Below are 16,894 nucleotides of genomic sequence, written 5' to 3' on the forward strand. Positions count from 1 at the left end.
TACTTCATTCTAGTACACATTTACTAAAGACGTTTATTTCTCCTTTTACTAGAATGAACCTCATCAAGAACAAAATACAAAATATATACATTTTATATACAAAATAAAAACATATATACATCCGAACCATCATTAGATTGGAAGTCTGTTCTCTTTCATTTTTGTCTACGTGTCAATGTTAACCTGGAAATACTTAAGTTCTTCTAAGAAGCAAGTACTCATACAAAATCTTTAACAAGGATCCAATTTTTAGACTGAAGCTTATAGGCAAATTAGATAACCTTTATAGCTATGAGATATTATAAAAACTCTTTTTATAAGTCCGGACATGTTTTATAGCAAGAATCACTTTTTTCCCCCCAAAATCCATTTGTTTCAAGGTAGTTTTCTCTTTCCTTTTTTCTTCCAGAGGTTTATTTACCATTCCGTACATATTGTGTCAGATACCCAGAGGCATAAGTGAGAATGTCGGTTGTGAGCTGGGCTGCAGTACATTCATGCCCACACCATTTCTGTAGACTCCCCCACTTTTGCATTTTAAGTGCGAAAAATCCATTTTCACATTTAACAGGCCATTTCCCTAAGTGGTAACTCTCTGTCTGAGAAAAGATGAGTAAAACTGCCATAGTCATGAGTGTCCTCCACCTCTCCTGGGACTGAAAAGACCTTGAAAGTGTTTTTGTCTACAGTTCTGAAGAAGAAAGATTTTGGGCAGACCACACAGGAAACTGTTTTTCCTCCTGGTGCAATCTCTCTCTGTGGCATCCAGAGACTGGAAGTCTGATGTTTTCTTTTCTTTGTAAATGTGACACTAACGTGCGGATGGCTGGGTTTTAGCTTCTGTGTCCAGTCCAAAGTGCCAACAGGAAGAACATGAAAGGCTATATTGAGAACTGCAGCTTCAGAAAACTGAAATCATTTGGGTAGGCAAAGCTTGATTTTCTACAAGGCTGCTTTACTTCCTGAATGTTCTAAAAATAAATGTATGAAATGTCAGACATGTCCTGTGAAATATAGTAACGGAAATAAAGACAATATTTTAAAATATGTATGTATATTATTCATGTATTTGGATCAAGGCTAAAAGAAAACAAGAAAATGAAAAGTCTGTTTGTTTGGTCCTGGGCTTGTAACACATTAAATAAATTTCTTGTTTTGAAATGTCTTACTATGTTTCATAATAAAATAAAACTTATTTTAGAAAGTGTTCATGTAAGGTTAAATGGTAAAATGTGAAATTGTTTGTGAAGGAATATGTTTTATACTGTGTATAAAACTTTAAACTACCAATTTACTTTTTATTAATAGTATTTGTTAGGAAAATGTTTTCCTTTTTAAGTGTTTTTCCTTAGCCTTAATTTAGCCCATTTTAAGTCCTTTGAAAATACAATTTGATCCCCACCATTTTCACTAAACTATCAAAAAAGTATTGACTTTGTTTCTTTAAAATATTTTATTCATTGACATATGACTTGTTATTGATTTTATGAATGCCTGGTGGGATATCTGAGTTTGTGTACCAAAATGCTCTTAAATTGCAGTGTGGACTGCTCACTGCCATCAAAGATTGTTAGCTTCAGAGTCTAAAAGGATGACAATAGACTCGAGTTACCTTACCTTGCATCTTATCACAATCAGCAATAATAGCCAAAGTAGAAGATGTACATGTAATATATACTGAAAACATCTTAGGCATCTTAGTTAATTGAGGATGTGGTTACACATGAGTGTAATGTAGTTGCCAACAAAATTAATATAAACCAACTGGGAATTAATAGAAAAACAATATCTCAGAAAAGAAATATTCTCTATTTACCAGGCTGACCTGACCTAATTGAACTAGTTTAACTGTCAGAGATGATTGTGAAATATCAAGAATAAGAGAAATATGCTCTGTTAGCGTAAGATACATTTATTTTAGGTGCTTGCATGAAGTCTAAGACCACTATAACAATGTGGGTTTATTGCTATTTCCATTCCCCATTTTTCTGAAGCATACAAGCATATTTCTACAGAATTATAGGAACAAAGTTATTATAAATACTCAAAACTGCTTTGTTCTAACGTTTGATTTGTCTTACAAATCCATATTCCTGACTCTGATCACACCTTAAATCATGTTGGTATTGAAATTATCATAGGATCACTGGAGATTATTTTTTTCTTGGTCCTGGATTAAAAATCAAGGCATTTTATATATTATATTGATAAAATATATTCAATAGCAAATCAAAGTCATGTGGAGCTGGGTTAGCTAAATATATTCCTTCTGCAGATAAATATATTAAAAAGAAAATCACTTGTTTATTTATTTCATTTACTTTTTTCACTTATTTTTTAAAAATTTCTGTTGGGGATGCCTGGGTGGTTCAGTTAGTTAAGCGTTTGACTTTTGATTTCAGCTCAGGTCATGATCTCGCAATTCGTGAGTTCGAGTCCTGCATTTGGGCTCTGTGCTGACAGTGCAGAGCCTGTTTGGGATTCTCTCTCTCCTCCCTCTCTACTCATTCCCACTTGCATCCCCTCTCTCTCTCTTTCTCACTCTCTCTCAAAAAAACATGAATAAATAAACAAAAATAAAAATAAATAAATAAAAATTCCGTTGTATGTTAGGAATATAGCAGTTTAGAAAATCAACTTACGGTGTTGACTTTAAAACATTATGAAGAAAGTACTGTAATGAATTTGGTCAATTCTAAAATTAATTAATTTTACTCTTAAAAAATCTTTCAAGAAACCTCTCAAGCACATGTCAAAAACTAGAAGTCTATTATTGGTATTTACTGAAGCTGCTGATATTGTTTAAGCACAATTTCCCTACCAGTCAATAGGCTTCTATCCTACTGGAGACAAATTCTAAGTTATATCTTTAAGTTCATCTCTGTGCTGCCCATGTACAAAATTCTCAGAACTTTTCCATAAAGTACATGACTTTAGAAGAATTTGAGCCAACAGGTATGTGCTGTTCCTTATAGTTTTTTGTGTAGCATTTAGCATCATGGCTGTCATGTACAAGGAATTCAAAAAATACAAACAAATCAAAAAGTGAATATATTAAAAGAAATGTATGACAGAATTTCTAGGATAGACATATTTTGTGATATTTAAAAAGAAGCCTAGGATATTCTTGCTGTTTCAATTCTATGCTTATTTTATAATTTAAGCTATAATACATCCCTTGGTGCTTCATCATGTTTCAGTACAGTTTACATATGTTTGCACATACATCTTCAGAATTATTCATCTTTTTATTTAGTTCAATGACACTCACCAACTTATTGAAACGAAACTTACTTGAGGTATTATATTCTGGTTTAGTTTAAGAACAATATATTTGCTTCAAATCTAGACAGACAATTAGAAGCAGGAGAGATCTGCATTTGTTGCCTACAACATTAGGAAGATTCATTTTCTTTACCCATTAACTGTCATATCAAATAAATAGGCTGAGAGTTTCTTTGTGATAAATGCACTCTGTGTAATGCAATGAGACAGTCTCTTAATTTGAGAACCTAGTCTAGCGTCAGTTAAATCTCCTCTGCTGATTTAATTAGCAAGAACTCAATGTTAATTATTTTGCACTTAAACTTTTGGAGTCTCACAGATAAAAAAAAACCATATAATCCTTTTTGGAAATGAAAAAAAAAATAAAATTCCAGTAGTAAAATCAGTTTGTGTGGTTTTTAAGGGTGTGTAAATGTGTTAAACAGCTAATGAATTATTCAATGCTGTACATGTTTGGAAGATGTACAGATTTTAATGAGCCTCCCTAATTTTACTTTCATACCATCTTACATTTTTATTCCAAGTTGTTATTGAATATAGTGCTCATTAGAAAAAAAACCTCATCAATTTTCCATATCTTGAAAATGAGGAAAGATAAAATATTTCTCACAAATTCATACTGTAGTTTTTTTCTAGAATTCCTTCTATTGATTAAAAAAAATAACTGATACATTTTACTGCCCTATAAAAGGTAAGAAAAATAGAAATAGAAATCTCATTTTGATTATGTTTTTGCCCAGAGGCTATATGTCAATTACATAAAGTCTAATTTTCAATGTGTGTCAACATTCTAGCCTATTTTGCTAAGCTTCACTTCTGAATTCCTGGCTTAGACAAAGCTCAGTAAGGAGACTGCTAGGCATAAAAAACTTTGCTTCATCCTAATTTTTTCAGAGGGACAGAAAAAATATCTCTTATTCCTTTTACTGGCAAAGTGACATTGGGATGTATTGGCATGGTTCCAAACATTTAATGCTAGGAAGAAATATACTGAGTTTTTGTTTTGTTTTGTTTATTTGTTTTTAAATTTTGAGTGGAAAAAATTAAACACAAGCTCAAAATAAAACTGTGTTTGAGTGTGCAAAGAGATGTCATGCCTCAGAGGATAGAGGACATAATCTCACACCAAAGGATCTAGAAAACAATGCACCAAGGACTTAACTTTCTTTCCAGATAGAAAGAGTTTAGAGTTTCCTTGCTTTCTTTGTTGTTATTGTGGTTGTGGTTGTTGTTGTTAATGATGATGATGATGATGATGATGTGTTTTTTTCTGCAATAAACATGTTCTGTCTTCTGGAATAAGATAGATTTTTAAGAAGGCATAGGGACTTCTAAAGCTAAAGGCTCAAAGAAAAGTAGATGAGTATCTAAGAAATGCTATTTCAGAGCACAAAATTCCACCTATTTCAACCTCAAACCTCCATTGGTGGTTATATCTCTGTGTTGGTTGCTATTTCTAAGTCAACTATTGAATGATCAATTAGTACCAGTTAATGTTATAGTCTATCCTTGGGTAGAACATTGATCTATGGAGAATTAGGTATTGAAAATTAGGAGCAGGGACTCAGAGAAGTCTTCAATAAAGGCATTAGATCAAAGAGGGAAAGGATGGACTAACATAGGAAGTAAGCAAATCCCAAACTTTGTTCACTTAGTTTGGCTAAATTCAAAAGAATTTTTTGCCCATTTCCAGAGAAAGTCAAGTGTACTTAACATTAATCCATGCTATTATACTCCAATTTATTTTATTTTAATTTTGGAATTGAGCTTCTTACAGTAGCTTGGGATCCTTATCAGGAACAACAGCTCACTTTGCATGGTCAGAGGAGTTATTGTGTAGGAGTTAAGCACACGAGCTCTGGAATATGACCTTGTAAGGGTTGTTTAATTTCCTCATAATGTCTTTAATTCAAGTGGACTTGGGTTTTATAATTATTAAACCATGGATTGCATAAAAGTGGTAAGAGATTTACTATTAAGACAAAAATAAAATATCAGTAACCCTTGTTGGGCATTTCTTCATTTTATTTTCTTCAAAAGCAAAACTATGAAGTAAGAATATTATTTTCTCCATTTATTTTCTTCTTTTTAAAAAGTTTTCTTGAGGTGAAATTGATATAAATATTGCACACATTTATTATTTTTTATTGTTTATTTATTTTTGAGACACAGAGAGAGGGAGACACAGAATCTGAAGCAGGCTCCAGGCTCTGAACCATCAACACAGAGCCCAATGCAGGGCTCAAACTCATCAACCATGAGATCATGACCTGAGCTGAAGTCAGATGCTTAACCAACTGAGCCACCCAGTTGTCCCCATACACATTTAATGTATATAACCTGATGTTTGGACATATGCTTACATCTGATATACCATCACCACAATCAGGGCACTAAACATATCCATCACCTCCCAAAATTTCCTTGTGTTTTTTTTTTTTGTAGTTTTCTTGGGTTTTTTTGTTTGTTTGTTTTGTAGTTGTTGTTTGTGAGGACATCTAACTCTAAAAATATTGAAGTGTACAATACTATATTGTTAACTATAGATACTATGTTATATGATTTTGTCTTCATTTCACTGGTGAAGAGCTGATGTGTAGAGAGGTGAAGTCACCCATACTGTACCTAGCCATTAAGGAGAGGGACAAGGAATCACATCTCACTACTATCATCTGTAAACCATGCTGGGAGTGCATCCTACCAAGTTCAAGCAGTTATTTTGTTCTTGATTGCTTTAATTCAGGGTATGTAAATTGTGTTTCTCTAACACATAGAATATCACGTGATATTCATCAGGATTCTTGCTAACTTATAAAATGTTGACTTTCTCATAGAACTTAACTATAGCCTATTTGAACGTTTTGAAAATATTTTCTCATGAAAATTTTTCCAAATGAGTCCAAAGTTGGCAGTCCACACAGTTATCAATGTGAATTTTGCTCACTTTTATCCTGAGTTCATTTTCTGTAAGAAGACAGATTAGAGAGATTACACTATAAATACACCGATGCTATAGTTTGCAAGGAGATATATCTGATCTTTTACTGTAAACTTCTGGCTTCAGCAATTTTAGGAACTAGATATATAGAACCAAAAGTCATTTTCCATTTTAAACAATCTGATTTTTTCAATGTTTTTAATGTTTATTTATTTTTGTGTGACACAGAGAGAGAGACAGAACATGAGCAGGGGAAGGGAAGAGAGAGAGGGGGGCACAGAATTCGAAGCAGACTCCAGGCTCTGAGCTGTCAGCATAGATTCTGATGTGGGGATTGAATTCACGGACTGTGAGATCATGACCTGAGCCAAAGTCAGATGCTTAGCCAGCTAAGCCACCCAGGCACCCTTCAATCTAATTTTTTAAATTTTATGTAGATATAAAGACTTCTTGAACTAATCTTAAAAAAGTATTACACTCTTGCCTGATCTATGAGTTCAGTGTTCCAGTTGTGACTCTGTTGCTGAAGTATATACATTTTTAAAAATGTCTTTGTCATTTATCAGTGAATTTACAAGATGGTAATATAAAGACTATTTCTTTAAGTACGAGGAAGTAGAAAAAGAATATATGAAACCAATCCAAATCCTTCCCATGGATTTATATCTGACATGTGGTAGACGGATGAGAGCATTTGAGAAGTCTGACCATATGCAGCTGTTTCTCTGATTTGACCAAGGAAGCAAAAGGCAGTCATGGCTTGAAAGAGAGCACTGAGTGTGCTTTCATGAAATTCCCTGTGGCCAACTCTTGGCTATCTTCTCCCCTCGATTACCAGCCTTTCTTTATACTTGGCAGAATAATATTTAAGCAAACATCCTTAACAGACACTCACTGTGTCTGGACTATTTATTCCCACAGATATAGGGCTATTGACAAATCAATTCAAAATTCAAACAAGCACATAATCAAACAAGCTGTAATTTATTTTTTTTAATATTTATTTATTTTGGGGAGAGCACAAGCAGGGGAGGGCCAGAGAGAGAGGGATAGAGGATCCAAAGTGGATTCCACAGTATAGGCTGACAGCAGTGAGCCCGATGTAGGACTCAAACTCACGAACGTGAGATCATGACCCAAGACAAGACAGATGCTCAACTGACTGAGCCACCCAGCAGCCCCAAACAAGCTATAATTTCTTCATTAATTCTTAGGAAATGGCTTACCCTGTCCCCTTATTCTCTGCTCTGCCTGTGGGCTCAGTTCCTTCTTATAAACTGGTCTAGACCCATATCAGAGGGTTTATGCTCAGAATGATAGTACATCATATTGATGAAGGCTCAGATGCTAGAACTAGATTGCTTTGTTTAAATCCTTAGCTCTGTCTTTTTTTTTCAATGTAACAGTTTTTTTTAATGTTTTATTTTATTTTTGAGAGAGAGAAGGAGAGTGCAAGCAGGGGTAAGGAAGAGAGAAGGAGACAGAGGATCTGAAGTAGGCTCTGACAGCAGAGAGCCAGACATGGGGCTTGAAGTCACGAACCATTGAGATCATGGTATGAACCAAAGTCGGAGGCTTAACCAACTGAGCCACCCAGGCGCCTCTCAATGTAACAGTTTTAAGTGCATATATTTGAAGTAGTTAACACTTTCCCCCAATATCTCTTACATTTGCAGAACACTTCCATATTGAAAGCAACTTATTGTTATTTGATAAGTCTGAGGGGACTTAGCCCTTTTCATTTCCAATTCTCCTTTGTCCTTATCATTCTCTGCTTATCTTCATGTGCTTTAATAATGAGGGTAACTTCTGTCTCTTATTGCATCTGGTTTTGACTCTAAGACTTTCAGAAATGACTTAACCTTACCATATCAGTGCCTCATCCCTCAGATGAGGAACATGACAGTATTTATCTCAAATTTTAAATACATACACACAATATTATTATTATTATTATTATTACTATTATTATTATCATTATGAACTTATTTAGTTTTGAGAGAAAGCAAAAGCACACAGTAGGAAAAGGCAGAGAGGGAGAGAGGGAGGGAATTCCAAGCAGGTTCCACAGTGTCAGCAAAGAGCCTGATGTAGAGCTCGATCCCACAAATTATGAGATCATGACCTGAGTCGAGATCCAAAGTCAGACGCCCAACTGACTGAGCCACCCAGGTGCCACACACACAGTATTATTTTCATAGAAAATTTAGAATAATAGATTATACATAGAATGTACTGTGTACTCATGTTGGAAAGATCACGGTTCAGGATTCGTATGACTCATTTTAAATATTATTAAACTTTATTCTTTTGCTAGTGCACTATTAGAATATGAACCTTTATTTCCCTCTTTACTTTTAGTTTCTTTCACTTTACTCTTTTGCCACTTGATCTACCTTAACCTATTTCCACCCCCACCCATACTCTCATTTCCCACATGGTCTTGCCTTTATCCCTGGCCCCACCACTGACCACCACAGTCCCCTGGCTGAAATTTTGGTATGACGTTCAGTTGTTCTTCAGTACCTGAGATATTTTTAAGTTGCTCTTTATATCACTAAGCTTTGTGCTGAAGTTGACATTCATTTATTATTGTTCATCTGGAAAGAAAAGCACTAGTCTCTATCCATTCGCCAATTATACTTCTGATATATTGCTCTCCATGTGGTGAAGGGTGAATGAATGCCTTAACTTCTCTAGATCAAGCAGAGAGCCCTCGGTAACCTAAGTGTTGTTGCAGTAGTAGTTTCTTCACAGTTGTTTAGGTCTCTTAATTAAGGTTATTAAACTACCACCATATTAGGAAATAAATTGTACTCTAATTTTTTGAGCTTCTTGATATATGGGCAGTGGTAACAGAAGAATCTTTAGCACATAGCCTATTGCCTTACCATATTATACACTTGCTAAATATTTACAGAGTTATATTACATTTCATAGGAAAATGATCTTGCAAACTGTAGAATGTAAAAGTTACTGATTTGAAAAAGAGCCTGATGAAACGGTTTAAATATATGAAGTATTTTTTTATGAAGCATCGGTTTTATAGGTACAGTTATCATTCTGAAAAACAAAAATGGTAACAGTTGGTCTTTTCCCTTGTAGAATTCATTGTTTAGTTTCATCAGATGTTCTAAAATTCACAACACACACACACACACACACACACACACACACACACACCACATACACATATACACGCATCTACACCAATAACACAACACAACACAACCTCAAAACATCCTGATAAGGGCATGAAGCATTTTGCATTTAGAAAGTATGGGAAGAAAATGCCACTATTTAATAATTACTCCCTTTAAAGGCTAACCAAGGACAAACACCAATCTTTTATGAATGTTTTACTATACATTTTTATCCATATATCTTGGGTTCCTCCAGTTACTTCTTTTAAAATAAATGATTCGGGGCGCCTGGGTGGCGCAGTCGGTTAAGCGTCTGACTTCAGCCAGGTCACGATCTGGCGGTCCGGGAGTTCGAGCCCCACGTCAGGCTCTAGGCTGATGGCTCAGAGCCTGGAGCCTGTTTCCGATTCTGTGTCTCCCTCTCTCTCTGCCCCTCCTCCGCTCATGCTCTGTCTCTCTCTGTCCCAAAAATAAATAAACGTTGAAAAAAAAATTAAAAAAAAATAAAATAAATGATTCAATTTTCACAAAAATTTTCAAAGAGCTATGAATGCAATAAAACTTTTCCTTTTGGACATACTTGTTTTATTTTTTGGATCAAAGGAACTCCAGATCTTGCTTTTTTTTTTTGAGAAAACAAAAACAAAGACAAAAGACAATAACATATGTTTTATTGAAATTAGGCCAATTTTTTTTGAAGCATGTTTTTCAGAGCAATAGTCTTAAAGGATATTCTTGGGAAAGGAATTTCTTCATCAAATAAGTTTCACAAACACAACACCCTATGTTTCTATCTTGGAGCTTGAGAGTGGATTTAGACATATTGAAGTATCTGAAAAAATTTTAATTAAGAAACATGAATAAGATGTGTTGGCCAAATGATTTTCAAACTTACTGGACCACAGAATTCCCTTAATTTCCTTCCTCCTGTTTGTAGCTTGAGTAACACTGATATTTTGAGAATCATCTTGCATTAGGCTGAATGGGTAGCAATTCTGTGGCTTAAAGGCTGAGAATAGACATTTAATCTTTTCATATTACTCATAGAGAATTCTACAATGACCTTTTAGATTACTGGATGATCTTTGCTTGTATTTGAATGCCTACTAGTTGGCCACTATATGATACATAAAGAAATTTATTTTATTAGTGTTATTATATTGTTATGATTATTATTATGATTATTAGCTATTATTAATATCATCTAATCATGCTCCTGTGTGAAAAGTGCTGCCACTCAAATACCTGTTCCATATAGTGTGAATGCTGAAACATTGTAAAAGGAATGTAAATATGGGTAAATAAATGAAAAACAGGGAAAGCACACAGGAAGACTCTTTTCTTCCTTCACATTGTCTACTCACTTGACTTATATGCCTTGAAAGACTGTAGGAGCACCACAGTGAATGCTGCCTTTAGGTTTCTAACAATCTGTACATCTAGTGAAACTGTGTCTGCCTGGGTTTGTCCTAATGCTACCACACAGAATCCAAGACTGAGGCTTACTTGTGAATCAATAGCCAGTGCCAGATTCAAATTCAGTGTAACTACTATTAGCTTTTTGAGTTGTAATTCAAGCCTCACTGTGTCACTTAAACCAACAGAGATGATTTCTCTAGCTTACGTTTTGGAAAGTATCTTATTTATTCACTTCATAATGTTGTATTCACCACTCTCTGTCTTATTTAAATAATATATATCCTGCTCTTTTTTAATTGAGAAATAACAGACAAACTTCTGACCTTTTGTATTCCTAAGTCTCTGCTTGAAAATAACTTTCTTGGGGGTCATTGAGAAGACCTTTTTGGATAGCATATTCAATGGACAAATAAGAGAAAAATTGCTAAGGTGACTCCTGGTTTTTTGACTGTTGTATTGACTTCTATCATTCCATTTTTTCCCCTATCACAAAAGCAAGGTAAAACTTTGACATTCGATCCTAGAATAATGTTATTAAATGTAAATGTTAAATAGTTCTAAAGGTTTATGAGGATATTTCAATGGCTGAAGAAAAAAAACAACCAATTTTGGATAGCACAATAAGAAGAAGAAAAAAAAAGAATTGGTAGCACAAAATATTCAACATATAAGTTCTTTTTTTTACTTTTCCATAAACAATTCTAAACTCTTTTCATTTTCCCCCACCAGGAACACTTCTGCTGCCAGTTAAACCATAAAAGAAAAGAAAGACCTTTGTTCTAATGGTAACAACAAGAAAAATAGCAAAATATAAATACAAATCATATTTCTCTATGAAGCAGAGAAGACTGGTGGATTGGAAGAAGCTAAATGAACTGAATTTTATTGAGAAACAAACCCCTCAGGGAGGAGGAGAGAGCAGTAGCCACTTCTATCTGTAGGTCATTGCCAGGTTTGGATTCAGAGTACCATACCAGGAATAAGGACGCTGAGATCTGGTTGGAATGGAATGTAGATTGGAAGAACCCCAACTCAGCGAAGCCATAGTACCTCTTTCCTCACCCTACCCTTGAGAAAGAAATGCTGGATAAAGGCCTAGTAGGTAAAGAGAAGTCAATCACTCAGCCTTGGGCATTCTCTAAGTAACTAGATTCCAGGACTTTGTGAAATTGAAGGCTGTAGTATAGCAAACCTGTCTGAAACTTCAGCCAAGTCTTCCAACTCAAGGGCAGACACCATCAAAAACTAGAAGATCGTAGAAGACATCAGAATAGAGTTGAGAATTAGATCCGTACTAATATAACCCATTGGTTTCAACAAACACACCAATGCATTTAAAAAGGAAAAGAAAGTCTCTTTAAGAAATGTTGGAAAAATTTCCTTTTTCCATATGGAAAAAAACGAACTGATTTCTATCATACACCAAACACAGAAATGAATTTGAGATAGATCATACATTTAATGTAAAAGTTAAAATTATATAACTTCTAAAAGAAAGACAGGTGTTGTAGGAGTCTGGCTCTCACTCATCATTCTTTACAGTTGTTATACCTGCCGTGGGACAGACATTGCACCTGTGTCCTCACCAGCTTTAACCTCTCTGTCTGTGACACGTCCCCACATCTGGGATCTGCACAGACATGTAGACTCCACCCTGGGGGTAGCTACTCCACAGGATCCAAAACTGAGCAAAGGTAAGACTTCACCTTTCTTCGGAGACACCATTTAGAAGATTGGAAAATACCCTTGGGACTAACAGCCAGGAGAGAAGAAGCATTTGCATCATTCCATGATGTCTCTGTGGACTTCACCCAGGAAGAGTGGCCGCTGTTGAGCCACGCTCAAAGGCTGCTGTACAGGTATGTGATGCTACAAAACTACAGCAACCTGGTCTTCCTGGGAATTCCATTTCCCAAGCCAACACTTGTCATTGTGCTAGAGCAGGGGGAAGAGCCCTGGAGAGAGGAGAGAGAATGTCTCTGTTCAGGAGATTCAAAGCCAGATATTCAACTTTATTCCTACTCTGCTCTGGACTTCTGCAATCAACAATCATGCCAACATGTGCCACACAATTATTGCCATCCATTCTGCCCAGGCTTGTTTGCAGGAACTCGCTGCCCAGCATATCAGAAGCAGCAGGAGCAACCACTTTCTTATGAAAACTTCTGCGATGACAAGTAGAAGATGAAGACAGAGAAGAGGGTTCCAAATCTTTGAGAGGACAGGAGGGATGTTTACTTCTAGAACTTTCTCCAACCCACCTGATGGACAGCTAATAAGCTTGAGGGAAAGCAAAAGAGTGGTGGAAATAAAGCTCAGCTCAGCTGAGAAAGCAAACCGTTTAGAAACAGACAAAGTATTAAAGTGGGTAGATCTGTCCAGATTTGAAATAGTGAGTTGTGGAAATTATGGGCTAGGCTTTAACAAGAAATCAGCCCTCTTTTTTCATCAGAGAACCCTCTCAGGAGAAAAGCCTAATTTTTGCAAGGAGTGTGGCCGGAGCTTTAGCTATAAATCAGCTCTCATCACCCACAAGAGATCACATATGGGGGAGAAGCCTTATTTCTGCACAGAGTGCGGGCAAGCCTTTAGCCAGAAGTCAAACCTAGTCACACACAAGATGGCACACTCTGGGGAGAAACCTTTCATATGTGAGGAGTGTGGACGAAGCTTTAGCCAAAAGTCAACCCTCATCAGACACCTAAGGACCCACTCGGGGGAGAAGCCCTTTGTGTGCCAGGAGTGTGGGCGGAGCTTTAGGGATAAGTCAAACCCTATCACACACCAAAGGATCCACTCATGGGAGAAGCCTTATGTATGCAGGGATTGTGAGAGGCCTTTTAGAGACAAATCAACTCTCAGCAAACATCAGAGGATTCATTCAGGGGAGAATCCTCATTTGTGCAATGAATGTGGTCGGAGCTTTGGTCATAAATCATACCTCATAAAACACAAGAGAACACACTCAGGAGAGAAGCCTTTTGTGTGTCAGGAGTGTGGACGAGGCTTTAGTGATAAGTCAAACCTTACCACACACCAGAGGACCCACTCAGGGGAGAATCCCTATATATGTGCAGAGTGTGGACGAGGCTTTGGTGTTAAGTCAGCTCTCGTGACACTCAGGAGAGAAGCCTTATGTGTGCCAAGAATGTGGGCGAAGCTTTAAACATAAGTCAACTCTCATTGCACATCAGAGGACACACTCAGGAGAGAAACCTTTTGTGTAGGGGGAATGTGAGAAAGGCTTTAGACAGAAGTCACACCTCATCAGTCATCAGAGGACACACTCTGGGGAAAAGGCTTATGTTTGCACTGAGTGTGGGCAAGGCTTTAGCCAAAAAGCGAATCTAGTCAGGCACAAGATGGCCCACTCAAGGAAGAAGCCCTCTGTGTGCAGGCAATGTGGGAGAGGCTTTAGGCAGAAGTCAGCCCTCATAAGACATCAAAGGACACATTGTGGGGAGAAGCCTTTTGTATGCAGGGCATGTGACAGAGGCTTTAGTGATGAGGCAACCCTCAGCACACATCAGAGAACACACTAAAGGGAAAAAACTTATTTGCAGTAAATGTAGGGAAGGCTTTCTGTTGGTCACTGGTTATTAGACACCAGAGGACACATTTGTTGTAAATAAGCTTCATGCACAAGGAGTGTAAGCAAGACTTTAGTAATAAATCACAAATCATACCTCATCATGCAAGAGGAGACAACTTTAGAGGAAATCTCCTGTATGCAAAGGGTGGGACTTCAGGAGTATTGACTTTCATCAGAGGACAGGAGAAGACCTACTTGTGTAAAGCAATGGTTCTCAGTTAGAAGCAGCATTACCCCTTGCGTAGGTGACATATGGTGAAATCTAGAACATTTTTTATCGCCACAACTGGGAGGCTGCTACTGGCATGTAATGGATAGAGGCCAAGGATGCTGCTAAACATCTTATGATGCACAAGACTGTCTCCCACCCCACAGTATCCTAGCCTGTAAGACTTGGATTCCTGGAAGGCTGGCTTGGACTCCAGGATCCCTGCCATTGGCTTGAAGGAAGATTTCTTACACTCTACTTCAGCTGAGTCTCCTGTCCAGGCATCTTGCCTTCCCTCTGTCCTTCATATCCAGATCTGATGCCTCTCTCTGCCTTCTCTGACTCTTTCCATTATTTTTTCCATATATGGTTTTCCCAATAGCCTCTTGTACATCTAATCCCATCCTCTTTTTCAGAAGACGCCAACTCACACAATTACAAAGTGAAAATAGTAAATTTACAGTGAAGCAACTTGGCCTACATCACCTTAAGAAACAGAATCACTAATATTGAAACACATTGTCATCATAAGCCTCCTAACAGGATTTACTAGAAAAGATATCATGTCATTTTAAAAATATATTTCTGCCAAAATAGGTGTTACTAAAGTCTTGTCATGAGAAATCATTAGATAAACTTAAGTAATGTTTTACAAAACAACTCTCCCCTACTTTCCTGGCCACTATCAGGCCAGGAAAAACAAAGAAAGGTTGATAAACTGTTCTAGATTAAAGAAGACTATGGAGACATGGTCATACAGTGCTTGATATTAGATTGGACTCTGGACTTTGAAAAATATAGCTACTAATGACTACGGACTAAAGAATATTGTTTAATCAATGTTAAATCAATGATTTAATTTGAATTAAATTTAATTTAATTTCCACACTGCGGTATGGAAATTCCATGTGGTCATGGAAGTCACATCTTTGCTTTGAAAATACGCAAGTGAGTTTTTGGGGTTAAAAGGATACAATGACTCTAACTTATTTACAAATCATTCAGGAAAACAATGGTCTGAAAGTGTTCATAGAAAAAAATGCATATATAAAATATAAATACATTTTCCAGGAGTGGGGGGGGGGGGAGAGAAAGAGAGAGAGAGAGAGAGAGAGAGAGAGAGAGAACACAAGTGGACCAAGTATGAACCATTGGTAAATCCAGTAGATAACAGTGCTTATATTCTTCTTGCAACTTTCCTCTTTTTGATATTTTATCAAAATAAAAACATTAACAAAAAAAAGAAGGAAGGAAAAAATAAATAGAAGAAAGTATGCTTCCAGGATGGTGGGTTGGTTTGTGGTTGGAATAGTCACAGTTAGAATTACATTTGTGACACAGCCCAGAATAACTCAACTCCTGAAGAAATTAGAAAGTTTACCTGCCCCATGTCTTAACTGTCATATAAAGGAAAGGCCTTACATTTCTTTGTGAAACACCCACACATTAGTCTCCAATGTTTTTTTTTTTAGATACAGTGTTCAGAATATAATTAAAAATTACCAGATATTGAATAAAATAGGAAAAAGGTAACCTGTATTATTTGTTTTTTGGGTGTTGAGTTTGGTAAGTTCTTTGTAGATTTTGGATACTAACCCATCTGATATGTCATTTGCAACTATGTGGATGGAACTGGAGAGTATTATGCTAAGTGAAATTAGTCAGTCAGAGAAAGACAAAAATCATATGACTTCATTCATATGAGGACGTTAAGAGATAAAACAGATGAACATAAGGGAAGGGAAACAAAAATAATATAAAAACAGGGAGGGGGACAAAACAGAAGAGACTCACAGATATGGAGAACAAACTAAGGGTTGCTGGAGGGGTTGTGGGAGGGGGGGATGGGCTAAATGGGTAAGGGGCATTAAGGAATCTACTCCTGAAATCATTGTTGCACTATATGCTAACTAATTTGTATGTAAATTTAAAAAAATAAAAAATTATATTAAAAAAAGGTAACCTTACTCAAAAACAAAAAATAGAAGTAGATCAACAGGTTACCTAGTTATTGGAAATGGTAGCAAGGGCTTTAAATCAGTCACTACACCTACTTTAAAGAGTTTAGAAGAAAATTGGTAGGATATTTCAAAAGGAAAATCAAAACTTGAAAAAAAGAGAACCAAACATGAATACTAATATTGAAATATGCAATGTTTGAATTTTTCCATGCCTGCCCAATGCAGTAATTAACTGCCATTTTTCTTCTATTTCTTTCTGATAACTTTCATGAAGATTCAAATGAGTGATTGAAATAAACCCAGAAATAACATTAGAAGGGAGCCATCGCTTTGAAAGTTATTCATTGA

General features: G+C 36.2%; 1 protein-coding gene across 1 annotated transcript; it reads left to right on the forward strand.

Annotated features, from left to right (window-relative positions):
• The first annotated feature begins 570 nt into the window (after positions 1–570).
• LOC101100590 (zinc finger protein 875-like) lies at positions 571–16,103 on the forward strand. The gene is given in 3 exon segments (XM_045039067.1): positions 571–923; positions 11,515–13,899; positions 13,901–16,103. Coding segments are annotated over 2 exon segments (1,311 nt in total). The 5' UTR covers positions 571–923; positions 11,515–13,015; the 3' UTR covers positions 14,328–16,103.
• Positions 16,104–16,894: the final 791 nt, after the last annotated feature.

The sequence above is a fragment of the Felis catus genome, chromosome D1 (assembly GCF_018350175.1).
Source record: "Felis catus isolate Fca126 chromosome D1, F.catus_Fca126_mat1.0, whole genome shotgun sequence".
Taxonomy (NCBI): domain Eukaryota; kingdom Metazoa; phylum Chordata; class Mammalia; order Carnivora; family Felidae; genus Felis; species Felis catus.